The sequence below is a fragment of the Trachurus japonicus genome, chromosome 15 (genome assembly GCF_045865225.1).
Source record: "Trachurus japonicus isolate A0001 chromosome 15, Traja_1.0".
NCBI lineage: Eukaryota > Metazoa > Chordata > Actinopteri > Carangiformes > Carangidae > Trachurus > Trachurus japonicus.
Genome location: NC_140921.1, coordinates 9489960 through 9505224, shown reverse-complemented (window position 1 = coordinate 9505224; position 15265 = coordinate 9489960). Strand labels below are relative to the sequence as shown.

At 45.1% G+C, this 15265-nt stretch overlaps 1 protein-coding gene across 1 annotated transcript in view; it reads right to left on the bottom strand.

The window, feature by feature from the left end:
• meis1b (Meis homeobox 1 b) overlaps window positions 1-14143 on the bottom strand; it is an 82812-nt gene extending 68669 nt beyond the window's left edge. Inside the window, exons 1-6 of the mRNA XM_085799455.1 lie at window positions 13666-14143; window positions 11527-11747; window positions 10016-10157; window positions 9590-9640; window positions 8956-9006; window positions 7466-7612 (exon numbers count right to left, since the gene is read on the bottom strand). Coding sequence (XP_085655581.1) covers window positions 7466-7612; window positions 8956-9006; window positions 9590-9640; window positions 10016-10157; window positions 11527-11747; window positions 13666-13677 — 624 coding nt within the window. The 5' untranslated portion in view covers window positions 13678-14143. The remainder of the gene's footprint in view (window positions 1-7465; window positions 7613-8955; window positions 9007-9589; window positions 9641-10015; window positions 10158-11526; window positions 11748-13665) is intronic.
• Window positions 14144-15265: the final 1122 nt, after the last annotated feature.

Genomic DNA, 15265 nt, shown 5'->3' with positions numbered 1-15265 from the left:
AAAAGTGCAGCTTTTAAAAAAAATGAGTAGAACTTGTTTATTCAGAGCTCTGTGAAAAAAAAAAAAAAAAGAATAGCACAGCAGCACCCCGGGGACGACGAACCCAAGAGCCTCAGCTCGCAGAAAGGATGTGTTTCTTTTTTTCTCTCATTGTCTTTTTGTTTTAATTCTGTAACAAATTCCACTTGAAAATATAATTAGAAAGATGAGGAAGGAGGGGGGGGGTGGCAAACTACTGCATTAGCTGTAATTGAACAAAAGAGCGCTTTGCCTGCTGGGAGGTGGCCGCTGAGGCCCCATGGGAAAGGGGGCGGGGCTGAGACAGGGCCTGGTGGCATCTCCACAGGGAGAGGGAGTTTATTTATAATCACAGGCCACCCTTGGACAGAACAGGGCCCAGCACTGATCTAACACGCAATTAATACACACACAGCTGAGATCACACACTCACACACACATATACACACACAGGTCACACAGCATGTTGTGCACACTTTTTTTGGTCACTTAGCTTGTACACACCCACTGACACAAATACTTTTAATCTACCTTGTGCAAACATCAGAGAGCCGCCGCACTTTAACAAGAGCACAAACACTGACCTCAAGACACACAACGACAAGAAAGAACACACACACACACACACACAGACACACACACACACACACCTTGTGCCAACAAGTCCGCGGCTCACAATGCAGGAGGTCCACCTTTAAAAACGTGGGATATGTAAATGCACAAGGTGAATAGATGCATAAACAGAAAGCTGGAGGTGTCCCAGTGCACACTGACTGAGCACACACTTGATTTATTCTGTCCCCTTAATGAGCTGCTCTCTCTCTCTCTCTCTCTCTCTCTCCCTCTGTTTCCCTCTATGTCTCTCTCCCCTCGCTCGCTCTCTCCTGTGCAGGATATAGATTAATTCAAAGCTTAATTGTTTAGTAAATTCAATTTTCCACATTCTATTCTGCCTAGCTTTAGCTAAAGTTCTTAAATCTGCCGCGCCAAGCCGAGGGAACCCTGTTTGTGAGCCATGCATACCTTTTTTTTTCTCTCTCTCTCTCCCTCTCTCTCTTTCTCTCTTACTCTCTCTCTCTCTTTTTCTTTTTTTTTCATTACCATTTTTCTTCCCTCCACCACCCTAATTCACCATGAAAAGATTTTCCTTGCTGGAAATTCTGATTCCGCTATGATCGGTGAGGCATTCCAATCCAATGCATTCTCATTGTGCCGCGTCTAAGATGCAAGGGGGGGTCGGAGAGGGGGGGTGGGGGGGCTTCCCTTTCTCGCTGTGCCAGGCCCCATATCATACAAGCGCTCATGCAAGAAATGTTGCCTTGCCAATTCATTTGCAATAATAAAGAAAATGGTTAAGGTTGTTGTGCTTTGCCCCCCCACCACCCCTCTCTTCTTTCCTCACTCTGAAATATCTTTTGTGATGATATGGATATTTACTTTTCACTCTGTGCCAGCAAGCGTGCGGGAATAATCATATGTGCATACTTAACGGCACCAGACATAAATATCCAAATAACCCCCCACATACACACACACATACACATACACTCCTCAGTGGTGGTACATCTGAATCAAAGATGACAGTTGGACTACTCCATCCCCCAGAATGCTTTGGTGCATCTGTTCTCTGCAGTTTTTTTAACACATTTTCTTTAACACATTTTTGACCTTTTGCAACAGCGCCGCCCGCTTCCTCCGGTTGGGAGATCTGCGAGAACGCCATGTGTTGTATGTTTGTAGCAGCAGCAGCAGAGAGAAGCTCCGGACACATTCTCCCACTCTGCTGCTGCTGCTGAACGCTGGTGAGGAAGCTGTTAGTGAAAGGAGCTGAAAAGGCCGCCTATTGTAAACTCTTGTTTACTTTGGTTTCCACTGTGACTAGATAAAGCAGGATCTGCCTCTCTGATAACCGGCCAGGCAAGCGCTTGCCCAACAACCACCTCCGCTGCTCCCTCTCTCCACCCCGCTCCTCCCTTCCCTGCAATATTAGTACTTCCAAAAAAGAAAAAAGAGGGGCTGATAATGGTATGCATGGTGCAAAGAAAAGAGGAAGGGGAAGAAAAAAAAGGCAAAAGACCCCACCCCTCCCCTCCCATTCCTCTCTAACTCTTCACAATAGACAAAGAAAGAAGAAATAACCTTATAATTGCTGAAGGGGGTGAGGGAGAAAACTGGATTTGGTCTCTTGAGTAAGTAAAGTATGCTACATTGAATAGCCGTCAGGTACTCTTCAATCGGCTTTTTAAAACCGGTGGGTTAACCTCATAGAGACAAGCAAAGATAATTACATGTTTGAGATAATTACCAGAGCTTTCAAAGTCCATTTAAATGACACTCACGGAAACTGATTTTCTTTCTGATTTTCTTTCTCTGTGGCCTCTTCGCCTTCAGCTCTCGCTACAGACTCCTTGTTTACTCTCTGTGAGCTGAAATCCAAACAAAAACATTAACTTGAGTGCCCTCCCCCTCCACGCTATCTAACCCCAAACAGAGCATATTCCTTTTTTCTTTTCTTTTCTTTTTTTTTTCCTCCTTCCTCCTCAGCTGTGAATGAAAAGGCGGGCGTAATTTCTTAATGACATGTTTTGTTGTGGCTCCATCGTTAGCTTAGCCTAGCTTGACTTACAGCCGCCGCGCCGGGGATGTTCTCTGTGGATTCCTTGGAGACGGGCTGTTTGTGATGGTGGCCATTGTCAGAGGCTCGCAGGGGGTTAAGGGGGGAGAGGAACTTTCCATTAGCTAAGTACACATGTGTTAAGCCAGGTTATTGTTTACTTAGCCAAAGAAACCACAGCAGGCCTCAGGGACAGACATGGCCGCCCATCATAAGTAACACGAGACACTAGCCAAGAACTTTATTTGCAATCGGGATCTTGTGGCCATATCACGACGGAGTATCTGTGACACACAGCGGCTCCGCTGAGTTTCCAGCAATAATGCACGACTTTAAAAAACATCTAATAAATCAACCGGAGGAATCTAGAAACGAGTAGAAAAAACAAGCGCCCCGTGGACGTCTGAGAATATATGAAGGCGTATAAGAAGCTCCTGACGTTCCTATTCTTTGAAGTCTCTCTCTGGCCTTGATTTGCTTAATCAGAATCACCCCTACTTGCTATTCCACCACAATAATAAAGAGGCTAAGAAACACACAAGTCACGTGGTCGCCTCTTTGTATCACTTGTTGAATCCTTAACAGCCGCCCCACATTCACTCCCCAATGGAAAAAAAAAAGCAGGGGGGGGAGTTCAGGAGGGAGGGAGGGAGGAAAGGGGGGGTGAGTGGGGGTCAAACCTCTCCTCTATTCATCTACAAAAGCTGCTATTACCAACAATCACCGCGATGATTCAAAAGTTTGTATTAAGAACAGCAGCGTGCCACTGTAGGAGAGAGAGGGGCTGAAAACAGAGAGAGAGTAAGCGCCTGTTAAGTCGGGTGTAACTCGATCCATACTTCAACGAGAAGCGGATAGATTAGCGATAGCGGTGTACTGATTAGGAAAATAGTGGCTGACCCCGGCGGTCAGGGTTTCCATTGAGTTAGGAGGCGGGCGGGTGGGTGGTTAGGGTGGAGGGGGTGGAGGGTGGGGGGGCCAGGGGTCACTCTTTGACCGCCAGAGTTACCTAAACCAACACTGCTGGGTCTCACTGACCTGGAAACCAGCACTTGTATGGCATAACAGTGCCAATTGTTGGGGAAAAGATACCGCGATAGCGCTATCAAGAGAAAATTCTTACACAGTGACCACAACACTAAGCTCACACAGGCTGGGGTTTGTTTAGGAAAGATTGTGTGAGACATAAGGGGGAGAATGTAAAAAAAAAAAAAAAAAAAGCAAAATATATAGTTGTTATTTCAGAGGCGACTCCACATTCTTTATACATGATTTCAACAGTCAAAAAAAACAAAACAACAACATAATGCTCTGAAAATGCCAGCTCCACAAAGCCTCTCTAATACAAAAATACCTCTCCACTAAATTAACTCAGCAGATCAACTGCTGAGCGTTCATAATCATTTAAGTCTCCCTCACATCCACAAAAAGTCAGGCGCAGAATATTTTTAACGGAAATTTCAATTATTTCCAGCCCCACTTCAGCCTGCATGGCTCAATCAAGTAGAGGAGCTCTTGAGACTTGGAGTGAGTCCTCAGCACCATTAGTAGTGTTCTGCTCTACAGTGGAGAGCCCGGGCCCTCCCGAGTTCATTAGCAAATTGCTCTGCCCCTCCTCTTGCTCTCTGTGCAATTAAAGGCAACTGTGCAAATGACGTACAGCGCCGTGGAAATGCCTCCTCGCTTCTCCAGGCTGAGGTGAACATGTGTGCCAGGCAAATAGGGACGGCAATCAGCGACCACACTCCCACAACAGCAACAACAATAACAACAACAGCAGAAGGGCGCATTCAGTGTGGACATGAGCCTCTCCACATTAAAAAGGCCACTGCAAAATTCACTCAGAATAATAGAGTTTTATTGTGCCTTTAGTGTTTATACACAGCTGAGCTGGGAGCAGGATGTATATGTCTAATGGGGCAGCTGAAAATGTGCTGCTCAAGTGAAGAAATGAGGCAAACGTGTTGGGAAGCTCTCCAGGGAGTGGCAGGGAAGGGGTTAACAAAGTCCAACTGGTGCTAACCAGTCACTCCACTCACATAGCACCTGAGGGGGGTGCTGCATTTATCAGGCCAGTCTGAACACACACATGCACATGCTCATGCAGCAGCGTACACACAAACACACAGACATATATGCATACACTTACAGACAGCTTGTGAACATTTGCACACACACACACACACACACACACACACACACACATTCACACACACACACGCGCACATACAAGCACAGGAGGGTGAGCCCAAACTGGCTGGGCTGCATTCACAAGCCAGCGCAGAGCCTCTCTGACTTTTTCACCTCTCAGCTATGCTCTGCTTTTCTTTTGAAAGGGGCGCTCAGCGTCCCTCCATACTCGCCTGCATAGGCAGACTAAGAAAACAATGTAAAGAATATTCAGAAAATTACTCTTATGACGCAAGGGTGCATAATACGGCAAGAGAGTCAGCGTTGTTGAATTGTTGAGTTTAATAAATTCAAAGTATTTTTTTTTTCCTCTGACATTTTTTTTTCTCCTCTGCTACAGTCGCCTCACTGGAATAAATTGCTTTATGAATAAATGAGCCTGCTTTCTCCGTCTTGTTAACATTGTTCTTTTGTGCAAATTCTCAGCATTTTTTTCCAGTCCACTTCAACTTTATGCCCGAGGGCATATATTAAAAATACATATGGAAAGAGATAATGCCCACACAACGCAAATTCGTTAAGGATGTCACTGCCTAACAACTGCAGATAAGATGTCACACAAAAATAGCCCACAAAAATTCAAAAAATATATATATTCAGCCGAGAGTAAGTCATGAAGTGCAGTGCCATTAGATTGACAATATAAGTATTCAGCAGTGAGAGGCATGCAACCTCTCTCTCCCTGTTTAGATATGCCCATTTACACACAGACTGCTGCTGTGGACGCTCTCTATGTTATTGTACTGGAACATCAGCCCATTCCTCAATATTACACATCTGTCAAAAAGTTTTCCCTGCATTTTAATGCAAACTCTGCCTGTGGCTCATTTATATTATTCTGTCAGCGTAAACATGAGCTCATGTGGTTTAGTCCTGAATTGCCTATATATGTATATAGATATACTATATATATATATAAATATATATATGGAGGGACCATCATTATATTAAATTAGGCCATGTCTTCATCTTACAGTCAATTAAAGATCGGCATCAGAGCCCCAAGCACAACGTCATTTTCCTCATACACCTTGAAACCCATGGGTTTTTAACACAGTCCATTTCCATATCTATGCACCATAAGACTTCACTTCATGTCCTGACCTGTCTATTAAAAAAAAAAAACTTTCGACAACAGAATCCCCGAGAGAATACAACGAGCCCCGTTCAATGAGACACTTAAATGCACAAGTGGCGTCTGTGTTATTTAATTCTGGCTTCTGGATTAAATGAAGTATTATCTTCCGGGTGATCTTTCTCATTTCCATAATCAGACATAAGGGCCGGGGATGGAGGAGTGCATGCGCGCCGGGGTGGGGTGGTGGGGTGAGGGGGGTGATTCCAAGTCGGGCCCCAGTCCGGCTCTGAGTCCTGCCATTGAGCCCAGGACATAAAAGCCGGTGGCTCTCTCTCTCTCTCTCTCTCTCTGCACTCAGACCAGCCACTCAACCATATGGAAGTCCGCGGATTTAAATTATTTAGCCTAATCGCTTCATTACTTTTTATGTGGGACTATCCAACTAATCCCTTTAATTTGGACACTTGTTTTTTTTTTTCCTTCGCTCTCTCTCTCGTCGGTTTCCATAGGTTAAAGCTGCTACTTTCCAAAAAAAAAAAAAAAACTATTCTTTAAAACTCTGGGATAGTTGAACTTATTGAAACATCGTCTCATAGCCTGCAACCACGTCTCAAATGACTCCAGCTATTAATGGCCGAAAATCCAGATTTGCATAATTCTAATCATCGGTTGCTGTTATCATTATTTAACGGCAGTGTGTGGACCATTAGGGTCATGCCTGTGCGCACACTACAATGTCCCCGGAGTGCCAACAGTCAGTGGAGCACATAATGAAGGCTGTGGTTATCTGTGATATCTGCACAAAGGGAAACACTCCCTAATCTACCTTTAATACCCGCTGCTTCTATGGCTGCTTCGAAAAATAAACGCTCTTATTGGCGCTGAATCTGTGCGCTCTGAGCGAAATGAAGGAGAGAGGAGGAGAAGAGGAAGAGGAGGGGAGCAGGGAGAGGGGAGGGGAGGGGAGGGGAGGGGGGGTCCTCGATAAGCAATGTGCACTCATGTCTAAGGAAAAATACTGACAAGACGCGTAATGAACCGTGAACTTCACAGTGGAGAAACCGAGGCACCTAAACCACAGTTTGCAGCCCATCCTCTCTCTCTCGGGCTGCACAACAACACAGGAGCTCATCACGTTTGGTTTTTGTTTCAAAAAAGAGAAAAAAAGGAGAGAGAGAGAGAGAAAGACAGAGACTGATAGAGAAAGAGAGAGAGAGAGAGGTGCTAAATTAAAATCGACATGAAACAGGTCAAGTTTATGGCGATGCTTTTTCGAGCTAATCTCCCCAGGTCGGTTCCGGGTTCAAGTCTTAATGGGCCAATAATAGCAACGTTATTCAGAAAATTTTTCATTCCGATGGACGGAATGTAAAACGGCCCTAATCATATGCAAATAACAGCGCAGCAGAGTAGTGACCCAGAATAGCTGAATAACCAGCAGGGAGAACACACACACATAACACACACACACACACACACACACAGAGAGAGAGAGAGAGAGAGAGAGAGAGAGAGAGAGAGAGAGAGAGAGAGAGAGAGAGAGAGGGAGGGAGAGAGGGATGTACCTGATCAAGGGCCACCGATGATCTCGTGATTTCCTCGCTGTCTGATTTGGACCCGCCCTCTCTGTCGTCTATGACCAAGTCGATGGGCATCTTGCCTTTCAAGCAGCTGATGTACCGGTGACAGAAATTATCACACAGCTCGTGTACCTACAGGGAGGAGAAGGAGGCACAGGCGTCACACACACATACACACTCACCCTGAAAGGGACATCATCACACAAGCAGTGACATGTGCGCACACGCACAGACACATACACATACACTGCAGCCTTTGACATGCAAAATAGCCCCGAAGAGTTTTAAGGCAATTTGTGGAAGAGCTAAAAATAAAAATAATAAATAAACCTGATGATCGCAGCACAGTTGTTGCTTCAACTCTTTCAAACGCTGAATCGACGCATGACGCTTTGACTCATTATAAAATATGATCCACAAAAAAAAACTATTAGTATTAATTATTTATTCCCACACCTAAACGTTTTTTTTTAATGTTGTTTCGGTAATTTAAATAAAAGCTGAAAATAGATGACTCGTGGACGCCTCCAGGCTGAGGTGTGTCCAGATCCCGTGCCGTGCCGTGCCGTGCTGGCAGCGCGCGCCATCCATCCGGACTGTGACACCAACTTTATTATATTTTTTCCTCCCCTCCTCCTCCTCCTCCTCTTCTCAAAATAGAGATATCGTTGAAAATTGACAGTGACAAGAGGGGCTCAGGGGCTACAACGCACTCAACACCCGTGTTAAATTCATCACCGGTGCCCCGGGTAGTGGCCATTAGAGCAGGGTGACCCGCTTGACTGACATTTAAGGTAAACTGTTTGATTTCGTCCTACTTATTACATTATCAGCGCTAATGCGGCGCGTCCTGCTGCACTGGAGACTCAAGTGTCATATGCACATGCAGGGGGGAATAAAGAGAGGCTGAAACTTTATTTAAACTACTGTTTGTCTTCAAATATGCTCAATAAGCTTCAGCTTATGTGTTCAGTCTCCAACCTGATCTGAGAGAGTTTAGAGGAGTTTCTTCAAGTGAAATAAAACTTTGAACAGCTTTGCCAGTGTTAGAGTCGAGGTTAGAGTTGACTGTAGAGACTACTGTAGTCCATCTGCATGATACGCAGGCAAAAGCAGAGAGTTTTACACCCACCACTCCTTCTATCCACAGATGGCTGCCTGGGGCCTTTTGCCCTCCGCAGAGAATCGTTTCTAAAAAACCCGCAAAAAAAAAAAAAAAAGTTCGCCTATATGTTTCACCTTGCATGCAATTTCTGCCAGCATTAAACTTCATTAAAACACGCGGGGAGATTTGGGCACAGAGATATCCGTTCCAGTTGTAACAGCTTGCGTCGTGATTAAACGCGGAAGAGAAATGGCCCCATGATTGATTTTGACGCTAATTATAACCGACTAGCAAAAATACATTTATGCAAATACAGCCCATAGGTCTGAAGTGGCACACTGGACAGAAATGGCGAGAGAAAGAATATTACCTTCTCCAGCTCCAGAAGATGAAATCGTAAAACTTGAATGGCTTGAATCATCTGAAAAATTAAAATAACAATAAAAAATGAGCTGCTCACATCTCTTGATATTAAACAGGCACGTTTCTCTCAATACAAGTAACTGCAGATGAGGAAAATATTCATGTGAATGGGGTTTTATGTGGAACTGATATTAAAACTTGGACGTTATTGCAATATGGAGAGCAGGCAGCGCAGTGCAGGCTGGCGCTGCAATAAGCCTCAGAGTCAGAGATCTATTAGCCACCAACTACTACAACTACAGTCGTGAGGGGGGGAAAAAAGCCTTTCCTCTCATATCACAGTCGAAAAACTGCACAAAGTGAGCGAGGAGCAGGAACTGAAGAAGTTTCCAGGCAGAGTTCAAAGGTTTGTGACAGCTGCCAAACAGCGGCCCTTCATCTGCAGATACAACCGGGGGCCATCGTGATATCAAACAGCCCAAAAAGAGGAACATCACCTCCACTCTGCTCTGCACTGCACTGTTCAGCACCACCCGCATGGCTCTGACACACATGTACAGCCAATCAACAGCTGCTACGCTAAAAACTCTGATCACATACTAGTAAAAGAAATATATAATAAATAGATAGAAGCATCTTACCAGATTATCCAACTCTGGATTCGATGAAAATAAAGGTTTTTCTGCCCGAATCTAAAAGCAAAAACATTTTTTTCAATAAAATACAAAATTATAAACTGTTATAAAGTTATACATAATAAATAATATAAGATTAAATATAACATGCACGTGCTGGAAAATATGTGTGTTAATTCCCACTTTACGCACAGACAGACGCACAGTATGAAATGAAAACATTTAACATAACTTTTAATTTTTCTTTTCTTTTTCTTTTATGTTAATCTGTGAGTCGATTTATTTTCTCTCACTTTGAGCACAAAAGTCAGAGCTCCACACTTTGGACGTGCAGGTAAGAAGAGCTCAACGACCAGCCCGAGCATGCAGATGAGAGAGGGAGAAGAAGGAGAAGAAGAAGGAGAAAAAGAGAGAGAGTCAAACTCTCCTGACCTGTTTTGCAAACACTGCTATGTCTTCATTGAAAGATTCCGATGAACAGACGTCTCCTCCCGCCACCCCGGGCTCTCTGGGGGTGCAAGTCGCTAATTCACATTTCTCAAAAATCAGTGCAAGCAAGGGGAACAGGGGGTGCCTGGGAACACACACAATAGCAAATGTCACCAGAGAGAACAGTGCCGGGGTCAAGACTACTCCAGGCTAGATTTAGCCAGCCCATGCTACTCTTCAGCAAACTCGCCCATGGGGACCGTTGCTGCTGCTGCTGCTGCTGCTGCTGCAGCCTCTGCTATTATATTATGCAGAGAGGCTCGGAGGAGAAGGGCTGCAAACAGCGGGCAGACTTCTGTGATTAAATCTAGGCGCGCCTAATAGTATAAAAGCTTTAGAGTCAGTCAAACAATTTCTTGCACAGGTCTCCGTTTGGATCGTGTGTGTGTATGTGTATATGTGTGTGTGTTTAGTTAAAAAAGAAAAAGAAAAACCCTCTGACACTGTATGTGAACGTGAGCGCGCACATTTGTGTGTTGTTTGCTGTTGGGGTCAGCAGAGTGGATAGGTGCAGCCTGGTGGAGCTGCAGCTCCTCAACTTGTGACACTGTGGCGTCAGATGGTGAAACTCTTCGTGGCGCGTTCAGCCACCGTGAAAACACGAGGCTGAAGGTTTTTAATTGACCTCTGTAAAATAATAAATGGCGTGCATATGGTCATGTTCCTCTTAAACGTTATATATTTATATAGTTTAAATTTCCACACAATTACGCACAATTAATTAGACTGGTTCAAAGGCAGAGGGTAATTGTTTTTAGTCATATGGAAAAAGAAACTGAGTTATAACCAATTATAAATAAAAATAAAAATTTGAAGTTGTAATTAAATAAAACTTTGCGTTGCCATTTTCTCTTTGGAGTGAAAATACTTTTTTTTCACTGAGGAGCAGGACCTCCACGAGACATGAGCCCTCAACAAGTTTCCTTTCTGCTCCTCCACTTGTTTGTTCAGTTGTTTACTCAGCAGAAACATGTGGTAAACATGAGTGACGCTAAAAGCATTAAAGTCCAAACTGTGCAAAAAAAAATTAAGGGGACAACAAAAGCCCCAGCCGTGCAGCAGCAGCAGCAGCAGCAGCAGCAGCCCCACACTGCTCGTGTTGCTGCTGCAGCAACCTGGGCTCCAGTCAGTTCAGTGTTGCTGCTCCGACTGTGGGAGCGGGACACGCGGCTGTGTCCCGGGCACCGAGCCGCTGTTGTGCCGTGGTTGTGGACCGGAGCTCCCCTGCAGAGAGAAGCAGCAGCCCCTGTACATTTGGCGTTGTTTTTCCTGTTACGGGACTGACTGACTTCACACCCCCCACTCCTCCTCTTCCTACTATTACTATATAGCCCACCCCGGCTGCTCTGCTCTGCTCTGCTCCCTCCGGGGCCTGGATCCACGGCTGCTGCCCCGGCGAGTTTTCCCCCTCACTCACTCCCCGCCGCTGAACCGGAGGCTTTTGCACCACCTACCCGTATATAGCGTCTTTATCTCTCTTGAGAGCGTCGTTAACGGAGGAGCCCATACTGGGAGGCATGGTGTTGGTGTGGGCGGTGTGCGGGTACTGGTGAGAGTGCAGCTGGGGCCCGTGGTTGAGGTGCACCGCCTGCATGGACCGGGCGCCGTGCGGGTCTCCGTACATGGTGGTCGGGATGCCCACCCCGTCCATGGCGTAGTGGGGCAAATCTTCGTACTGTACAACACAACACAATAAAACAAAAGAAAACAAAACAACGCGGGGTCCACAAGTGAATACACATGCATAAGAATATATATCTATATCACACTCTGGGCTGCAACTTTGCTGCAAATGCACAAGTCAGAAAAATATTACAAAAGTTGTGGTGGAAGGCTCCAGGAGAGAGTTTCTCCTTTCTTTTCTAAAACTCTGTAAACTGAGCGAAAATAGTTTCATTAATTTCCAACATTTTCTTTATTAAAAGTGTTTTTTTCCCTCCACCTCACACGCATGTATTGATCAGCTTTTTTAGTCTGCTTTCAAACTATTGATACAAACAGACAAAACATTAGAAACAACTCTAAGTTATTTAATTTTTTTTTTTTTATAGTTACTGAAAACAAGTTTTACAGAGTGAGGTCGAAGTGGCTCGTGCAGCAGCAGTGTGTTGTTGACAGAGGGAAAAAACTACAGCAACTTATTCTGCTGTTAAAACTAGTTTTGTCCTCAGCTCATTCACACAGACAATAAACATGAATTATTCAACATGTTCAAAATTACTGAGGGAAGCTACAGTAACGTGGCTCTGTTCTCTTAATTGTCCTTATTATTAATATTATTACCATGAAGCCAGTGGCTTTAATGCGCCTGGTGTTTTGTGTTTTCTCCGTGCAGCACAACAACAAATGTCTTAAAACTTGTTAATTGCAATGTTTCCTAATTTTAAAGGCTCATAATTGTGCAGCATGTTATTACCCATCAAGCACACTGTGATTATAGAGCCATGCAGCAAAAGCAAGTCGACGCGTGTTGTGTATTTTTCAGACCCTGTTCAACCGGAGCTGGATATTCAAACTTTTTTTTTCACGTGTCAGTTTAGACTTCAATAATGCAGTGTGGTCTCTGCCCTTGTTGTTTGCTGGTTATTAAACACGCTGCTGGGCTGTTAACACGCCGGGCTGTTTTTTTGGGGGGGCAGGTTCTGTACGAGCTGAAATATATATATTAAAAAATATTTTATTTGACTCTGCTTCTCTAAGAGATTATAAGAAAGGAGAGAGCGAGAGATGGGGAGGGCTGAATTATTGATGGTGCTCTCTGAAAGTGACAAACAAGACTTAAAAAAAAAAAAAAAAAAAAGCATTATCGCTTAAAAACCTCGAGCATTTCGACCCTCAAGGCAAAAGAGGTGCAAACCCCAGCGTGGTGCAGCTCCAGTGCCAGACCGAGGCAGCTAAATGTGCCCAGTGTGTCCACAACATCTCCGCTGTTTACCAGCCGAGTGAGGATCCAGCCGCTGTTTCTGAAGCAGGACCCGGAGTGTATGAATCAAAGCGTTTGTCATCACCTCATTACTAAAAACTGCCCCACTGGCATTATGCTAATATTGCGTGTTTTTTAGCACACTTTACGCCGGCGAGAGGCTGAGCGTGGAGCAGAGAGGAGCTGACGGTGGAATTAAGGATTTTTTGTTGTTGTTGGTTTGTTTGTTTGGTTCTGTTTTTGTTTTGCTGATAAATGCTCCGCTCGAGCTGAAATCTTTGACGGAGCAAGTCTGAGGAGAAATGTGGAGATTTGTTTTGCCTCTCTGCCCTCCCCCCCATTTCGCTTCCAGTAACTGGCCTGTCATAACTAATCTAAAAAACATAGCCGATGTGAGATATGATCACGCTTCCAATGTCCCTCGGTGGGCCGGTTTGTGGAGCAAACGAGTTCGGCCGTGCGTAATACCGTGCCAAAAAGACAACAAACGTGAAATTGTGTCTCCATGTGTCAGCGAGACTGCAGAAACTTTCGCCGCGAGTGTGTGTGTGTCCGTGCGGGTATGTGTGTCATTAAGCCACGTTACAGTGCAGGATTGCATTCAAGCACAGTAAGACTTGGAGAAACTTTTTTTTTTTTTTTTTTTTTTAGGGGGGATAGCCCTACGTACCCGTTGCGCCATAACCCTCCTCACTCCCTGGTCGTCCTTTCACTTTAGATAAATCCCCTCTGAGGCCAGGGTGGAGACGAAATGAAGAAAGAAAATCCAAATAAATGGGAAGATGTTTCAGCCAAAATCCCGTATGCCGTTTCTTTTTTTTCCACGGAGCGATGAAGCCAGCCCCCGCTTTCTGCGCAAGTTTAGCCCAGGCGCGGCGAATAGGTCCTCGGCTATCCTCGGGGCAGCGGCGCCAGACTCCTTTTCCAAAACCAGGGTGAAAATAAAATAGCCCCTCAAACAGAACTGGCGACTCTCATGGCTTTTTGCCACTCCGCCTGTCAGTCAAAACGCGAGGGCTTGTCAAAAGTACCGGATGAATGATGGTCCGACGCGCGTCTCCACGGGATCGGCACCACCTAAATGTTAATGGTCACAATCACAGTTAAAAAATGAAGCAGCTCTCCTCTCGTTTTCTTTGATCACTCTCGGCTCCCGGCTTGATTTTCTTATGCAAAAGCGTCTAGAGATCAAGAGGAGGTGGGGTGATAATTCTGGCTTAGGCTTTCTTAAAGGAGCCACGATCGATGCTGTGTGCGTGTGTGCGTCTGTGTAATGTGTGTGTGTGTGTATCAGAGTGAGTGAGTGTGTGTGTATGTGTCTGCATGTGTGTGTGAGTGCGTGTGTATGCGTGAGCCGCCTGCCCGTTTGTGTACAATGGATGTGTGTGTTGAGCTGAGGAGGAGCGGAGGATCTCGACCAGACTGCTGAAACCCGGAAGTAGTGGTGGCCATAACAGGTCGCGTCTTACACAACGCACCGGGCTGCAGCAAGTCGTGCGGAGAGGAGGGGGGTGGTGGGAGGACCAGCCGCGCTGCGAGCTCCAACAACACGGGGAGAAAAAACAGCAGAATATCCAGCCATGACTCCGGCTCCGTGTCTCATCCTCATAAAAGTGACTTTAACTCTTCAACACGGACTCGTTTGCAAACACTGAGGGCGTCTGAGTCTCGCGGGATGACGCGTTCAGCATCCACCTCTCTTTGCCTGTAAACACTTTATTCTTTACGACTTTATTGAACCTGCTCTCAACTTTGATGTGAGCTGTTGTCAGGTAGGCTATGTTATATCCACAGAGCATAGTATACACAGTATGCGCCCTGAGCTGTAGATTAAGGCTTGATCTGGGTTTTGACTTCCTAACCAATCATTTCATTCCTATCACCATATGTTAAATTATGATCCTAAAAACCGGTTCATTTCAGTAGTTTCATGTTCAGCCCAGGGCTCTGATAAGCTGTCAGCATCAGGTCTGCATGAAATCCACACTGTGCTGCAGCCACAATCCAGTCCTGCAGGTTCTGGGGCCTCTTGTACTTGCAGCTCATTAGCTGTCAACTTCACAGCCTGTTTGTTTCCACTTTTGCATTAAAGATAGAAGGCAGGAAATGCATGAAGCATGCAAAAGAGTTCAGAGCACAATAAATGCAACTTCTTTCAAGTTATTTGAGAGCACTGACTGGATTTAAATTTAAAGTAGTTTGTTGTTTTTAAAAATGCAAAAGCTGTGTAATTAGCCTTAATCTCCACACTGGGTGCAGATCTGAGGTCT